The sequence below is a fragment of the Hemitrygon akajei genome, chromosome 5 (assembly GCF_048418815.1).
Source record: "Hemitrygon akajei chromosome 5, sHemAka1.3, whole genome shotgun sequence".
NCBI classification, from domain to species: domain Eukaryota; kingdom Metazoa; phylum Chordata; class Chondrichthyes; order Myliobatiformes; family Dasyatidae; genus Hemitrygon; species Hemitrygon akajei.
The window spans coordinates 173,886,912-173,905,211 of record NC_133128.1 but is presented as its reverse complement, the minus strand read 5'-3'; the positions used below and the strand labels follow the sequence as shown (position 1 = coordinate 173,905,211).

The 18,300-nt window shown below is 41.6% G+C and overlaps 1 protein-coding gene across 2 annotated transcripts in view; it reads right to left on the bottom strand.

The window, feature by feature from the left end:
* The window catches only part of ubr3 (ubiquitin protein ligase E3 component n-recognin 3), a 239,545-nt gene that overhangs the window by 208,228 nt on the left and 13,017 nt on the right, over positions 1 to 18,300 (bottom strand). For both annotated transcript variants that reach the window (XM_073047259.1, XM_073047260.1), the window contains exon 2: positions 5,311 to 5,450. In XM_073047259.1, the coding sequence (XP_072903360.1) occupies positions 5,311 to 5,450 (140 nt within the window). The remainder of the gene's footprint in view (positions 1 to 5,310; positions 5,451 to 18,300) is intronic.

Genomic DNA, 18,300 nt, shown 5'->3' with positions numbered 1-18,300 from the left:
CAAAAGACAGGATTAAATATATAGGTGCTCCGAAGATGAAATAATTGGTTATTTGGGGAAAGAAATAAATATATATACTAAAGTTATTACGAACTCCATGGAGCATGTGGGGATTTTCCAATATCCAGGCACTCTTTCTTTTTCTTTTCTTTTCTTTCTTCTTTTTTTTTCTATAGGGATGTTAGGGGGGTGGGGTTAAGGGGAGGGGGGATGGGTAATATATATATTTTTTTCATATACTTTTATTTCTATAATTACTTGAAAACGCAATAAAAAAAAGTTTAAAAAAAGAAGTTTGTTTGAAAGGATCTTCAGATAAAAGATTTATATCCTCCAGCAACTACATCACAGAACAAGAGGATATACCAAGAACTCTGGAATAATTGTAACAATCTTCGAGAGACAAATCCAACTTAGAAAGTCAAAGTAATTTTATTATCAAAATATATATGTGTCACCATAAGCTACCTTGAAATTCATTTTCTTGTAGCTATTTGCAGGAAAATAAAGAAATACAATAGATTTTATGAAAACTATACAGACTGACAACCAATCTGCAAAAGAAGATAAAATAGACAAAAAAAATTTACTGAGAACATGAGTTGCAGTTTCATTGAAAGTGAGTTTGTAGATTGTAGTTTTGAGTTCAGATAAGTGAAGTTATCCCTCTAGTTCAGGAGCCAGATTGTTGACGGGTAAAAAATGTTCCTGAACCTGGTGGTGTGGGACCTAATACTTTCTGTTTGATGGGAGTAGCAAGAAGAGTGCATGCCTGGATGGTGGGGGTCTCTGATGATGGAAGCTACTTCCTTGTAAATGGGCTCAGTGGTGGGGAGGGCTTTGCCTATGATGGACTGGGCTGTATCCACCACTTTCTGTAGACTTTTCCATTCCTGGGCACTGGTGTTTCCATACACGGCTGTGTTGCAACCAGTAGTCAGGAAACTCTCCATTGTGCATCTATAAAAATTTGGGGAAAAAAGTTTTAAATGACATGCCAAATCTACATAAACTCCTCTCAGAAGTAGAGGCGCTATTATGCCTTCTTTGTGATGGCACTTATATGTTAGCTTCAAGGGGTGGATAGTGTTGAATGCTGAACTGTAGTCAATGAAGAGCATCCTGATATACTCATTTGTCCAGATGTTCTAGAGCTGAGTGAAGAGCCAATGAAATGGCATGTGCTGTTGATCTGTTTTAACAGTAGGCAAATTGGAGGGGGTCCAGGTCACTCCTCAGGTCCAGGCAGGAGTTGACATGCTTCATGACCAAACTCTCAAAGCACAACATCACAGTCAATCTAAGTGCTACAGGACAGCAGTCATTCATTCTGCTTGGGCACCTGCATGATTGATACCTGCTTGAAGCAGGTGTGTACCTCACTCTGTGAGAGGTTAAAGATGTCCTTAGGTACATCAGCATAGGTCTTCAGTATTCAGCCAGTACGTCATCTGGGCCAGATGCATTCTTTTGGATTCACCATCCTGAAGGATGCTCTCAGAGGCTGAAATCACAGGTTCCTCGGGGGCTGCAGGGATTCATGAAGATACCTCCATGTTCTATCAGTCACAAAAACCTTGCTGTCATTTTTGTTGCTTGGGAATGAAACCTTGCTGTCATTTATGTTGTTTGGATTTGCTTTGTAAGATGATAGCATTCAAACCCTGCCATAGCTTATTGAAACGTCCTTCAGTGATTCAAGTTTGGTCTGGAGCTACTACTTTCTAGGGGTTATACCTAGACTTCCTGTACTTTCTAGTTCACCAGTCATGACTACCACCAATCTGGTCCTCAGTAGATGATGAGGACTTGGTTCAACCAGGGCTTCTGGTTGAGGAAGACTGAATGATTTTGTGGGGACACAGTCAACCATAAGTGTCTTTAAAAACTCCATGACAACCGTTGCAGGTTTGTTCAGGTCCTCTGTTACATCCTTGAAAATGGCCCAGGAAAACTGACTCGAAGCCATCCACAGCCACCTCTCTTTCTTCTGTGACCAGCTCCTTGTTATCCTTACCTCTGGTGCATTGGCCTACATACAGGTAGGAAAAGGACAGCCAGCTGATCAGATTTCCCGAAATGTGGTTGAGGGATAGAATGGTATGCATTCTTGATGATAATGCAGCAGTGGTCAAGTGTGTTGAATCCTTTGGTGTTGAACGTGATGCACTGTTGGTAGTTGGGCAAAGATTTCTTCAAGTTGGCCTGACTGAAGTCCTCAGCAAGAATGTGAAAGGCATCAGGATAGGCCATTTCTTGTATGTTAATCATGGCACTCAATACATCGAGTGGCAGTATGTAAACTACAGTCAAGATCATGGCGGAGAACTCTCTTGGTAAGTAGAATAACTGGTACTTAATCATTAGACGCTCCAGGTTAAGAGAACAAGAGTAATTATAGAAGGGATTTCTTGCTTTTTTCATAAGACACTGCAATACTTCCTTCAACTGCTTCCTCTTAGTGGCCAAAGAGAAAATCTCCTCAAATTAGAAAGGTACAAGAGGCATGACCTCCACCACGTGATAAATCCAAGAAAAATGCAGAGCACAACTTCAAATCAAAATCTTGCCATAGCTGAATAGCTTTTTACATGGTGTTATGAATGTACCACAGCTCTGCGGGGCCGAAGGGTGCGGGGTAGCCCCCTCCTTTGTGAGAATCGCAAGATCACTATTGAGTCCATTCAGGAGACCCAGGAAATGAGAGAAAGACATGCAGAATCCACAAGTCGTTGGAATGTATCTTGGCCTCCGAGAGGCGGACCCATTGATGCCGGCTATTGTCTCTTGGAGACGGACTTGTGTATTGCATCCTGTACGATGCATCGACGCCCCAGGCAATGAAACGAGGGGGAGGTTGGTGGCGGGATTGCCTCATCCCAACCTGATTGACATCTGAGACCCTGTGAGTCAGGATAAAAAGAGGGTCTGTGGGAACAGCCCCTCAGACGCACCAGAAGAAATGCCAGCGATCCCGTAATAGCAAGAAACCAGGGGAAAGGCCACGTGCGTTCGGTTCTATTTGCCCTGGAATCGGTGGGCCCTTTTCCACGGCCAAGAAAGGTTTTTAGCTAACAACGGGGAAACAACTCCCAACGACTCTCGAAGGATTGACATCATAAAAGGAATGGGCAAGTTTTAAACCCGTCTTTCTCTCCAACCCAAGAGCTGCAGCTTGAATGAACTGAGTGACTTTTATATTTCCATCGGACAATACATTATCCCCTAGACAACAATAGAGCTATTTCTTATTGATTATTATTATACCCGCGCTTTTAGATTTAGTATTGACGACGTATATTATCTGCATGTTTGCATTGACATTATTTTGTGTATTTTTTTTATCAATAAATACTGTTAAAAATAGTACCATCAGACTTCGACGGACCTCTCTATCTTTGCTGATAAGTGACCCAGTTACGGGGTATGTAACAATGGTCAATCAAGAAGGGGTGGGGAGAACCCTCAATTTTGGCTACCCTTGGAAATTTGTTTATATTACGTGTCTGCTTCGTGATTGGAATATAAGCTGTGATTACATTCAATGGGTCCATCACAGATACAAACACAGTGCAAAGATGGGCCAGGGAAGTAGCTCCATATTTCTCTCACTGCAATATTAAATATCATCCAATGCAGTTCCTAAAGAAATGAAGCAAAGTACCAAGATTAAGAGGTAACTGCTCGACTGCGTTGCCTCTACTTCAAACCCAAGATAGCTCTCAATTATTCACAGAGTTAGTTATACAGTAGGAAAGCAGGCCCTTTGGCCCAACTGGCCCATGCCAACCAAGGTTCCTTCCTGAGCTAGTCCCATTTGCCTGCATTTGGCCTATATCCCTTTCCTATATGTGAACTTGTCCAGACAGTCTGGAAAGGACAAGTGTATAAGCTCTCTTTATAGGCTGAGCTTCAAAGCATCATTTGACTTATTCAGCAGAACATAAAAGAGAATGGCATTGTCATAACCATTGCTAACCTCCATTCCACAGAAACAATTGAAAAATCTCTGGAGCATTGAGATAACAACCAGACCACTCATCATCTCTAAAGCCACCTGCTTCATAACTACAGAATGTCAATCAAGTCATCAGAATTTATCAGTTTCAAGTTCACCTATTTTCCTTATTCTCTCTTGACCCTTAATTCTTTAATACATCTTTTTCCCCAATGATAATTTTTCCTATCTCTGTACGTGAGTCCACATTCACACCTGCCACTTATTTCCTTTTTGAATAAATATAAAGTTCATTATTGTGTATTTTACCAATCTTCCTTTTCCTTACATATTTCTTGGTCCTCTTATGCTGAGCTTGCAAAGGCCTCCCAATTCTTCACCCTACTGCTATCTCTGGTATCTTCATGGGTCTCTTTCTTAACTCTACTTTTTACTTCTCATTAGCCAACCATTTTATCTTTAGGTCACTGTGCCTTAAAATGTATGCATCTGTTAAAATTCATACACATTTCCATTAAATACTAAAGTATGCCTGCTCACTATGCACTTTTAATGTGTTCTCTAAATCAACCCCAAACTTTCCTCTTACATCTTTATAGTTGCCTTAGAGTAATACTGCAACAGTAGTAATGAAATTCACTGCTATCTCCAATGTATTTAGCTATCTGAGGAAAAGGGTATTCAAAGATAGAGGTGTCAATGATTACAAAAAGCTCAAGAGTTTCCTTGATAGCAGTGATTTCATCCTGCATGCTTCTGAGAAAAGGACTACTGCTACAGCTACCTCAGGGAAGAGAAGGACATGGAAACATAGAAAACCTACAGCACAATACAGGTCCTTCGACCCACAAATCTGTGTCAAACATGCCCTTACCTTACAACTACCTAGGCTTACTCATAGCCCTCTATTTTTCTAAGCTCCATGTATCCATCCAGGAGTCTCTTAAAAGACCCTATCGTGTCCGCCTCCACCACCACCGCCAGCAGCCCATTCCACGCATTCACTACTCTCTGAGTAAAACACCTACCCCGACATCTCCTCTGTACCCACAAAATCTTCCAAGTCCAGTCAGGATAAGCTAACCGACATCTCAGGCATCAAGAGTAAAACTGCACTTGGGTGGCTCCTATGCGCATGCCACATTATAGAAAGCTCATTGTTTAAGACATTTATAAGCTGCGTGTTATGTGCACAGTGATGCATTATACACTAGGTCATTAATACTGGATTCGTTTGAGGCAGATCAAGTGACTTTTCTATTTTGAGGGCTGACAACATGTAAATACTTAAGCTCTATTTTTATCCTAATGCAGAAAGCAGAAATTCATGTATAATAAGACATCAGCCCTACCTGATTCACTATAGCCATCCCGTAAATGCTGCACAAGACGAAGAATAACTCGAGGGAGTATGTGTTCTGACATCATCATCAGCTCAATAGGAACAGAAGGAATACTGGAACTTGATGTGGACCGATGCCTTTTACAAAAACTGCAAAAAGTTTTCAAAATGTTATTAGTGTGTATGGTGATAAATGTATATGTATACAACTGAAGTTTTCAAAAATGCAAAAAAATTCCTCCATTATGTTTTCAATAGGTATCTGTGTTCCTTTGCTTATGACTATCAGTTAAAAGCTACCTTTGTTCTTAAACTGAAAGAAATAGGAGCTTAAGTCAAATATCATCAACCCTGCTCTAACATTTATAATTTCATGACTAATCACATCTTCACCTCAACTCCTCTTTCCTGCCTGCCTCTCATTTTGCTTGAATCTCCTAGAGACCAAAAATCTATCTAGTGTGATCTTAAACACAATCAATGACTCGTCCTCCTGAACACTTTAAAGATACACTTTAAACACTTTCCAAAGATACAGTTCCCTGAAAACAAAATTCCTTTTCTTTTCAACACACACAAAATGCTGGTGGAACGCAGCAGGCCAGGAAGCATCTATAGGGAGAAGCACTGTTGACGTTTCGGGCCAAGACCCTTCGTCAGGACTTTGTCAGGACCCTTCGTATATCAGCATTTGTTTGTCAATGGCAAGAAGAGTCATGCTGTCCAAATGTGAACAGTTTTAGACTCGGTATTAGATTAAGAGCTGGACTGGAAAGAAAGAACAAATCAGCACTTCTCAAGTAGGGACTAAAACATTACCTAAGAGTGCTTGATGCTGACATTTACTGGCAAAGTCTGGAAAGTGTTCTACTTCACAAAATTAATTTCTATTATCTTAATGGGATTCCCATGTCAAAAAACTTTCTCATTTATATACATTATGCATACATATTATTTCAGATTTGCTCTATGTTTTTGTCTTATTGAAATGTAATTAGGTCAAACCACCTCCTCTACTCAAAATTACTCCCACAAACTTCTGAGCAAATAGCTCCTGGGAGTTCCCAATCCCATGGAATTTCACATCCAGCAGACCACACACATATCAGACCTGTCTACAAATACTGTTATGACATTTTATTTCATTGCAGTCCTCTCTAGTGCATATTTAGCAAATGCCTTTTTTTAATTTCTGGTACAAAACTTGATGTCCAAATATAGTAATTTGTTTGAGATTAATATTTGAAGACATTTTCCTAAGAAGAGTATAACAACACGTGGAAATAAATGCACATTTTGGTTTCCTAGGTACTGACAAGCAGGAATAAGTAATCTTGGTGATCTGCAGATGTGGTTATCTGGAGCAAAATACAAACTGCTGGAGAAACTCTAGAGTTCAAGTAGATCTGTGGAGGGAAAGAACTGTCAGTTTTTCAAGACACCACATCATCATTGTAAGCATTTGTTAAAAATTGTGGGGATACTGAAGAGTGGAAGGGCGAGGTCCCAAGAAATATGTCAATGGAATAAGTCATGGTCCCATTGGGATTACAAATTAGCAGTACCTAGAAAGAATATTCCTGGTGCATTGTCCAGTGAGGCTCTGGTTTGAACCGAGAAATAAAAAGCAGTGATTATTTTGATGTAATTGTACTATAGGCCAGCCAATAATCAGCAGGAAGCACCATATATGTAGAGAAATTGCAGATAGCTTCAAGAATAATAAGGCTATAATAGTAGGAAATTTTAATTTCCAAACATTGAATGGGAATGCCATCATAATAAAAACGTGATTGGTGAGAAATTTATTATGTGCATTCAGGAAAAGTTTCTCAATTAATATTAGATGGCCTTACTAGAGAAAGGTCAAAACGACAACTTTTTAGGAATGAGAGCAGAGCAAGTGACTGGAAATGTAAGTGGGGAGCACTTTAGAGACCAGTAATCTTAATTCAATTACCTGTTAAAGAAAAATATGGAAAAGGATAGGACTGGTCACAAGTTAAAGTTTCACAATGGGGCAAAGCCAATTTAGATGGAATTAGACAGGAACTGCAAAAGTTGATTGAAGGAAGCTATTCGCAGGTAAAGGAATGTTTGGCAAGTGTGAGGCTTTTAAAAGTGAGAAAGCGAGAGCTCAGGGACATCATGTCCCTGTTAGAGTAAAAGGAAAACTGGCAGGTGTAGAGAACTCTGAATGACAAGAGATACTGAGGCTCAAGTGAAGAACAAAGGGGCACACATCAGGTGTAGGTAGTTGGGATCAATTGAGTCACTTAAGGTGTATGGGGGGGTATAAGAGAACATTTAAGGAGGAAGTTAGGAAGTCAGAAATGGGACACAAGATAGCTTTGGCAGATAAACCAAAGAGATTCTACAGGTCTATTAAGAACAAAACAGTAACTGGTGAGAAAACAGAGGCCCTTAGCAAGGCCCTATATTTGGAGCCACAGGAGATGGGTGAGGTCCTTAACATATATTTCTTTTCTATATTTAGACATAGCTGCTAGAGAACTCAAGGAAATTAGTAATGAAGTCTTGAAGACTGTCCACATTGCTTTAGGTCTTAAAATGCATGCAGCTAGATCCCTGCACCTGATTAAGTGTATCCTAGGACACTGTGGGAAACTAGGGAAGAAAGTGCAGGATCCCTGTGGAGATATTTGTTATCAATAGTCAAAAGTTAGATACTGGAAGACTGGAGGGTGGCTAATGCTTATTTCAGAAAGGTGGCAGGGTGAGCCTAATGTCAGTGGTAGTTAAGTTACTGGAGAGGATTCTGAGAGGCAGCGTTAATGTGTATTACTAAAGGTCAGGACTGATTAAGAATAGTCATGGCCTTGTGCATGGAAAATAGCGTCCCACTGATTTGATTGAGTTTGCTTTTTTTTTTGAAGACAAGTGTGGTAGACATCATCTATGTGGACTTTAGCAAGGCCTTTGACAATGTACTGCTTAGTAGACTAGCACAGAAAGTTATAACTATGGTATCCAGGTAGAGATAACCAATTGGGTACAAAATTGGCTTCAAGGTAGGAGAAAATTGTGGCAAAGGGCCATTTTTCAGACTGAAGGCCCATGATCAGCAGTAGCCACAGGGATTGGTGCTGATCCACTGATGCTGAATTCAAATTCCCCAAATACCATTCAGAAAGCTCCTCCTCCATTTTGAAATTTCTTGAGACAGGAATTCCCAAGAATCAGTACGAATGTTATATTTTATAAAGGTAACTGTAAGAATATCCCTCAAATACTTCCTGTCCACTTAGTAATCTCTATCCCATTACCGAGCTCACTATAGGGCAGGTGTTCCCAAATAGAGTCTATGGACCCCTCCGTTAATGTTAAGTGTTATGTTTGTTCTTTAACAAAGACAAATTTCGTGTGGGCTTTCAGACACTAGATGTATCTTATTTACAGAATACTACAGTCATGAATTCCAGCTCCACACTTTTGCCTGCCAAAAGGATGCATTTGTCTCATTCACTAATGTCACTTCCAGGTGAACCATCTGCATTGCACACTGGAAAATGAAGTTCTTTATTATGTACACACACAATAACACATCTCCCCACCCCAAAGAAAACAAACACAATAGTAAGTTCACATAAACCTGCAAGAAACAATAATGCTTTCCAAAGATATTTACATTAACTTCAATTGTAAGGAGCAAATACAGTCCCTTGTTCACTCAAGAACTCTCAATTCACCTCTGTGGTGGTTTAACAATCCCTTTTGGGCTGCTGTTTGTTTCAACAGATGTCTTGCTTTCATTTAGACAATAGACAATAGGTGCAGAAGTAGACCATTCGGCCCTGCGAGCCTGCACCGCCATTCTGAGATCATGGTTGATCATCTACTATCAATACCCGGTTCCTGCCTTGTCCCCATATCCCTTGATTCCCCTATCCATAAGATACCTATCTAGCTCCTTCTTGAAAGCATCCAGAGAATTGGCCTCCACTGCCTTCCGAGGCAGTGCATTCCAGACCCCCACAACTCTCTGGGAGAAGAAGTTTTTCCTTAACTCTGTCCTAAATGACCTACCCCTTATTCTTAAACCATGCCCTCTGGTACTGGACTCTCCCAGCATCTGGAACATATTTCCTGCCTCTATCTTGTCCAATCCGTTAATAATCTTATATGTTGCAATCAGATCCCCTCTCAATCTCCTTAATTCCAGCGTGTACAAGCCCAGTCTCTCTAACCTCTCTGCGTAAGACAGTCCGGACATCCCAGGAATTAACCTCGTGAATCTACGCTGCATTTCCTCTATAGCCAGGATGTCCTTCCTTAACCCTGGAGACCAAAACTGTACACAATACTCCAGGTGTGGTCTCACCAGGGCCCTGTACAAATGCAAAAGGATTTCCTTGCTCTTGTACTCAATTCCCTTTGTAATAAAGGCCAACATTCCATTAGCCTTCTTCACTGCCTGCTGCACTTGCTTATTCACCTTCAGTGACTGATGAACAAGGACACCTAGATCTCTTTGTATTTCTCCCTTACCTAACTCTACACCGTTCAGATAATGATCTGCCTTCCTGTTCTTACTCCCAAAGTGGATAACTTCACACTTATTCACATTAAATGTCATCTGCCAAGTATCTGCCCACTCACTCAGCCTATCCAAGTCACCCTGAATTCTCCTAACATCCTCATCACATGTCACACTGCCACCCAGCTTAGTATCATCAGCAAACTTGCTGATGTTATTCTCAATGCCTTCATCTAAATCGTTGATGTAAATAGTAAACAGCTGTGGTCCCAATACCGAGCCCTGTGGCACCCCACTAGTCACCACCTGCCATTCCGAGAAACACCCATTCACCGTTACCCTTTGCTTTCTATCTGCCAACCAGTTTTCTATCCATGTCAATATCTTCCCCCCAATGCCATGAGCTCTGATTTTACCCACCAATCTCCTATGTGGGACATTATCAAATGCCTTCTGAAAATCGAGGTACACTACATCCACGGGATCTCCCTTGTCTAACTTCCTGGTTACATCCTCGAAAAACTCCAATAGATTAGTCAAGCATGATTTGCCCCTGGTAAATCCATGCTGGCTCAGCCCAATCCTATCACTGCTATCTAGATATGCCACTATTTCATCTTTAATAATGGACTCTAGCATCTTTCCCACTACTGATGTTAGGCTGACAGGACGATAGTTCTCTGTTTTCTCCCTCCCTCCTTTCTTAACAAAGTGGGATAACATTAGCCATTCTCCAATCCTCAGGAACTGATCCTGAATCTAAGGAACATTGGAAAATGATTACCAATACATCCGCAATTTCCAGGGCCACCTCCTTTAGTACCCTAGGATACAGACCATCTGGACCTGGGGATTTGTCAGCCTTCAGTCCCATCAGTCTTCTCATCACTGTTTCCTTCCTAATGACAATCTGTTTCATTTCCTCTGTTACGCTATGTCCTAGGCCCATCCATACATCTGGGAGATTGCTTGTGTCTTCCCTAGTGAAGACAGATCTAAAGTACTTATTAAATTCTTCTGCCATTTCTCTGTTTCCCATAACAATTTCTCCCAATTCATTCTTCAAGGGCCCAACATTGTTCTTAACTATCTTCTTTCTCTTCACATACCTAAAAAAGCTTTTGCTATCCTCCTTTATATTCCTGGCTAGCTTGCGTTCGTACCTCATTTTTTCTCCCCGTATTGCCTTTTTAGTTAAGTTCTGTTGTTCCTTAAAAATTTTCCAATCATCTGTCCTCCCACTCACCTTAGCTCTGTCATATTTCCTTTATTTTAATGTATGCAATCTCTGACTTCCTTTGTCAACCACTGTGGCCCCTTCCCCCCCTTTGAATCCTTCCTTCTCCGGGGGATGAACTGATTTTGCAACGTGCATTATTCCCAAGAATACCTGCCATTGCTGTTCCACTGTCTTTTCTGCTAGGCTATCTGTCCAGTTAACTTTTGGCCAGCTCCTCCCTCATGGCTCCATTGTTTCCCCTGTTCAACTGCAACATTGACACCTCCGATCTGCCCTCATCCTTCTCAAATTGCAGATAAAAACTTATCATATTATGGTCACTACCTCCTTAACGGCTCCTTTACTTCAAGATCGCTTATCAAATCCTGTTCATTACACAAGACTAAATCCAGAATAGCCATGTCCCTGGTCGGCTCTCGTACAAGCTGTTCCAAGAATGCATCCCGTAGGCACTCTACAAACTCCCTATCCTGGGGTCCAGCACCAACCTGATTCTCCCAGTTCACCTGCATGTTGAAATCCCCCATAACTACTGCAACATTACCTTTGCCACATGCCAATGTTAACTCCCTATTCAACTTGCACCCAATATCCATGCTACTGTTTGGTGGCCTGTAGACAACACCCATTAGGGTCTTTTTGCCCTTACTGTTCCTCAGTTCTATCCACACAGACTCTACTTCTCCTGTTCCTATGCCCCCCCTTGCAAAGGACTGAATCTCATTCCTCACCAACAGGGCCACCCCACCCCCTATGCCCACATTTCTGTCCCTACGATAGCACGTATACCCTTGTACATTCATTTCCCAGATCTGATCTCCCTGCAGCCATGTCTCCGTTATCCTAACAACATCATAGTTACCCATTCGCACCTGAGCTTCAAGCTCATCCGCCTTATTTCTGACACCGTGCATTCAGATATAGAATTTTTAGCCCATTTCTCCTCTCTGTTTAAATCGCTGCATTAATTTGCTGCATTAATACTAGTGTCCTTTTGATAACTCTGATCTATGTGTTAATTTCTTTCACGTACTTCTGCCAAGATCCTACCTGTTCATCTCTGTTCTTGTTCTTGCCGTGTGACCTTAATTCACTTCACATGCCTCATAATGGAGACCTGGACTACATCCATGTGATCAGTGAGTCTGTGCACAAGTTCCAACTGATTCTATCTCAATTCACAGAGCTCCTTCTGCCCATTGCATATCACAGATAGCAACTCCTCCTGCTGGTTTGTGTTGAACTGTTGCTGTTGTTCTGACCATTGGGTCTGTGTAGTCTCCCAACTTCCTTTTTATTTGCCTCTTCAACTTCAGAGAGGATTGTGGAAATATTTTTGATTTCCAGTCTTCAACTAGAAGTCAATGATAAACAGATTTTGAACCAAAGCTGCATGATGTGGAAGCAAGACTGGCGACATCTTCATGATCATTCTGTTCCAACACCGGTATCCTGACTGTCATGTCAGTGTAGCTAGTACGGATGTCAATGGAAAGTGGAGTTCTTGTGCTCCTCTTGCATAACCTCTCTGGATCTCTCATTGATGCTGTTATGAGTTTCTCGAGTTATATCGGATAAGCACCCAAGCCCCTCAAAGACATCTGCATACTCTTTATTGAGCGTTGTGTGGTCATCTGTGATCTGCGAAGTCACTACGAAGACTCTTTTCACCAAGTTGAGCTTTTCACATGCAGTCAGACCTGATAGTAGCTATACTCACTTTTCAATGATCAGTAGCTGTGCTTTAGGTGCTGCCCCTTGTTCTGGAAGGTCACTAACCAGCTTCCTTTTACTGGAGCGTTCTCTCCCATAAAGTTAATCACGTTTAACTTCACTGGGTAGATCTTGTTCTTTACTTTAGGAGTCTTGTAATCAGCCATGAACAGAGTCACCTGGGCTCCGGGAGTATCAAGCTTGAATGGAATTACTGTCTCATTCACAGTCACTGTAACAATTCATTCTATTTTTAACCAGCACCTACAGTTTGTAGAGAACCCTAATGCGATTTCCTCAGCAACTGCGTGCAACTTGCTCTTTGCAGCTTGCACCACTTTATGAACTGATTCTTCTTCCCACAATATTGCAGGACTTTCCATGTGCCTACCTCTACATTTCCTGCATTTAATTTGAGCCCATCTCTTTGGTTCATAGTTCCTTTGTGAAACGCCTTGTGTTCTGACTTTCTGTTTTCACAGCATACACTGTTGTTTTTGCCCTGCACAGCCCTTTAGCTTGTGCTCGTGTGACTTCTGCTGCCTTACACATATTCACAGCCCTTTCGAGTGTTAAATCTTTTTCACCAAGCAATCTTTCTCTGAGAAAGTAATCAGGGATTCCACAAACTATTTTGTCTCTGACCAGTGAGTCTCTCAAATCTCCAAACTCACAGGACTTACTCTGTGTGTGTAACTCAGCTAAGTATTGGTCAAAACTAACACCTTGTTTCTATTAACAGGAAAAGAACTTGCGTCTCTTAAATGTGACATTTTTACTTGGGACAAAATACTCCTGAAATGTTGTCATCAGTGTCCAATTTAAAGACTGTCTCAACAATTTGAAAGCTGTTGTAGATATCCAAAGCATCTTCACCAATTACGTGTAGAAAGATAGACACTTTCAATGTTTCATCCATGCCTCCAGCTCTACTTGCCACTTAATATATATTGAATCACTGTTTGAAGTGTTTCCAATTATCAGCTAGATGGCCGGTAAGCTGCATAGGTGCAGGAGGACTTAGGTTATCTGTAGCAGAATTTTTCATGCTTCTATCATCTCAATTATCTTGGTGAACTTCGAAACAGTGCACTCTCTTGCCAGTAGTTTCTCTCCATTGGAACCTTCTCAGTCGCTCGCTACATATTTACGATCCATATTTACACCTCATGCTCACTTCTGACACCATGTTATGTTTGTTTGCTAATAGAGACAAACTTTACATGGATTTTCATACATCAACAGATTTATTACCAGGCGATAATCATGGCTTCTAGCTCCACATGGCTTCTGCCTGTTTCATTCACCAACACCACTTCCCATTCAAGGTGAACCATCCACATTGCACACTGGGAACTGAAGTTCTTTATTATGTGTACACGTCACACAGTAAGGAACATGGCATAAAAAAGGTTGGGAGCCCCTGCTATAGAGGATTTATCAAGTGTTTCCTAGGACACTGTAGGAAACTAGAGAAAAAAAAGTGGAGACATTTATTACTGATAGCCAAAAGGTTAGGTACTAGAAGATTGAAGGGTGACTAATGTTTATTTCAGACAAACTGTCAAATGTTTAAAGATTCTCTTTATTTTTCACATGTAAATATACTAAAGGAAATATCGGCCTGAGTGAGATAACTGATGTTTATTTTCTTTCAGTTTTTGTGAAATGAGAGGATTCTGGGGAGAAAGGATTGATGGTGTTTTTCCATATGTTGCAGGTGGTGCAAGCTTCAGAAGCATGTACAGTCAGAAACAATTGCTACCTTGTACAACATGATTTTGTGCCACACAGCATGTCTTGATCACTAAATACCCTTCAACTCAAAGGCTGTGCCGATGAACTTCATCAATGCTTCCTCTCACAGAGAACGGGCTCCTGAGATATTGGAAGTGGTCTACTTTTTAAAGATATTGTTGTTAGCTTTTTCTGTCAGAAGGCAGTGTGGTACAGCAGAAAATGAAGGGTAGAAGCAGATTATGTTGATGGTGTCTTGGAGCCTATCTTCTGCCCATCATCATTATTTGCATACGGTATCTCAATTGGAATTTCAGGTCATCTTTGTTCTGGATGCAGTTACTAGAGACCATAAGACTTTGCCTCCAAAGCTGTCTGTGGCAATGATTCCAGACTCATGACTAAATCTCTCTATTCTGAGGTTGTGCCCTCTGGTCCTAGACTCCCCTACTATTGGAAGCATCCACTCCATCTCAGCCTTTCAATATTTGATATGTTTCAATGAGATCCTTCCTCATTTTTCTGAGCTCTAACACGTACAGGCACAGAACCATCAAACGCTCAAAGGTTAACCCTTTCTTTCCCAGAATCATTCTCGTGAACCTCCTCTGGACTCTCTCCAATGTCAGCACATCTTTTCTTAGATATAGGGCCGAAAACTGCTCACAACACTCCTTACAGTCCAAACAAAACCTTATAAAGCATCAGCACTACAAATTTGCATTTATATTCTAGATCTAAAATGAATGCATTTTCCTTACCACTGACCCAACCAGCAATTGAACCTTTAGAGAATCCTCCATGAGGACTCCCAGGATCCTTTGCAATCTTGATTTCTGAATTTTCTCCCCATTTAGAAAATAGTCTATGCCTTTATTCCTTCTACCAAAGTATATGATCATACACTTCCCTATACTCTATTCCATCTGCCACTTCTTTGCTCATTATCCTAATCTGTCTAAGTCCTTCTGCAGACTTTCTGCTTCCTCAGCACTACCTGTTCCTCCATCTACCTTTGTATCATCTATAAACATGACCACAAAGCCATGAATTCCATCATCCAAGTCACTGACATAACATGAAAAGAAGCTGTCCCATCACTGACCCTAGTGGAACACTAGTCACCAGCTGCCAACCAGAAAAGGCCCCCTTTATTCCCATTCTTTGTCTCCTGTCAGTCAACCAATGTTCCATCCTTGCTAGTATATTTCCTATAATACCATACGCATTATAATACCTTGTCAAAGGACTTCTGAAAATCTAAGTAAAAATCATCCACAAACTCTCCTTTGTATGTCCTGCTTATTTCCTCAAACAATTCCAAAAGATTTGTCAGGCAAGATTTCCCCATAAGGTTGAACAGATTCCCATTATAGTAGTGGTCACCAACGTTTTTAAGCCCAAGATCCCCTACCTCGGCCTTAGTGAAAGGCAAGATCGTCCCCAAATCAATTAGTTACACGCATGCGCACCAGGGCAGTAAAGACCGGAAGTAAAACCCTGGAACCCGAAGTAGAAATAATGTATAAACACCAGGGGTCACCACCCTTTTTTGCACCGCTGGCCGGTTTAATATTGACAATATTCTTGTGGACCGGCCGACTGGGAGGGGGTGGGGTGTTAACACATACTGTGACGATACTCGAAGCAGGTTCCTTATGTCCAGTCTATTCCACAATTTAGTTTTCGTGGCTCTCAGCATTTAGCTGCTGTCCCGCTTGCTCACGTTTTTTCCGCTCACAAAACTCAGTGGGTTTGTCTTTAAGTGCAGGGTGCTTGAAGTCAAGGTGCCAAAGCAGTTTTGAGGGCCTCGTTACCTCATTAGACAGCCTCCGGGCCCGAACTCCAGCCTCCCGCCTGCCGCCAGACGCCTTGGCCAGGTGCGGCTGGTTGTGGGTGGGGTGAGAGGACGTCAGGGCTGAAGATCCCCATACCGGGGCCACGGCGGTCGCAGTCCAGAGAGAGCGACCAACTGAGTGAAGAGTGCAACAGGGCACGTGCCTGCCCTCACCCCCCCCACCCCCGTAGGATCTATCGGCCGACAAAAGTTTGGCTCGAGGGATGACTTTCCATAGATCTCAGCAAGGTAGCTGCTCTAATTATGAAACCCTGAGCCCAAATTAGGTCGTCTGCAAATATTTTAGCACCGGGTTCCCCACAAACATTCCATGTGCTAAACAAGTTCAGAGGCAGCGCCCATCTGTCTGCACTGGTGCGAGGGTATCATTGCGTTCAGGTGACCTCGCGTGGGTTCAAGTTCAACAGTGAGCATGACAGGGAATGAAGGAAGGTGCAGCTGCCTCATATCATTTCCTCGCAGCCTGGTGGTTGGGGACCACTGAATTACACTGTGTAGTGCAGGGGAGCTACACGCATGCGCTCTGGGCAGAAAGAACGGAACTAAAACCCCGCAACCCAAAAACAATCTCTCAACAGTATTTGTGGGGTTTTTTTCTTTTTTTTTCCTTGGGATCTACTGGGAAAGTCTCAAAGATTGACCAGTCGATCGTGATCGACGGGTTGGCAACCACTACATTATAGTATATTACAGCCAAGGCCAGAGGTCTGTAATTCTTACTCCCTTTAAACATTAAATTCACTGGAAAATTTATTGTACTACCACGTAAAATTGCATTTGGAAATAAATAGAAGTAAAATCCAAATTCTGGAAAACCAGGTGGTGGGATTATTGGAATTTTATTTTATTTTTACTGACGTTCAGTTCCACCCCGACAATGTGGCACCTCACCTCAAAATTGCAGCGAGTAAGGTACTAAGACAATGACTCCGCCTTGTTTGAAACTTGTCTCAACTGAGATAGTTTTTTTTTAAAAGACTTTTAGTATTCAGCTTGCGTGCCTCTTTAGGCAAATGGAAGATGAGGACAACTCTTGGTGGGCATTTGAATTTGTGGAGGATGTTCCACAGTCCCTCCCAATTAATAGAATTACTTCCAGTTTAAGATGGTGCTGGTGAAACACAGTGACAACTAGCTGGCAGCAAACAAAACTACTAACTACTCTATTGGTCACACTTTTTCTGGTAACAATCACTGCAATCAATAGCCTGTAACTTCCCGTTCAGTGTTAAGCTTTTGAACTGCCTGTACAACCAGGCATTTTTATGCTGTGAACTGAAGCCTCAAAGATGCAGGATGGTTGCAGTGTGGTGTGTTAGGGCCAAAGCAGGCAAAGGAGCACATGCCCAGGAGCGGGCAACGGGATAATGTATAGTCATTGCTGGAGCAGACTTGAAGCTGATTCAAGTTGGCAGAACTGAAGCAAGGCAGATTCGAAGTGGCAGGGCCTAGGTCCGAGAGCAAGGAACAAGCCAATTTTTGACCTACTTATGCACCAGGCCTGATTGAAAAGGTCAGAAACGTGCTAAATCGAGGCAGTGGATCCCAGGTCCAAGAGCTTTTCAAAGCACTTTTTCTTGAAATTATCACAGTATGTGCCTCCATATAATGTTCAATTTCAAACTACTTTGTAAAAAAAAATTTCCTTAGAGGTTGCAGAATGAATTAATAAAATTGTTTCCTTGGATACATAAGCAGAGGTACAGCATATTAAAAGAAAGAAGTCAGACTGAACATTTACAAAATAAGTACTGAATGGGCTTCTGCTAAAGTTATGTATCAAATTCTGGGTACTGCATTTTACAAAATGTGTCAGTATCTTCTAGACGCTGTAGGAAATATTTCCTACAATTATACCATTGTTGAAGATCTTCGGTGATATTGGAAGAATAGAAAAACTTTAATGGTTGTTCTAAATAATAGAATGAAGGTCTTCAAACTCACAAGAAGTCAT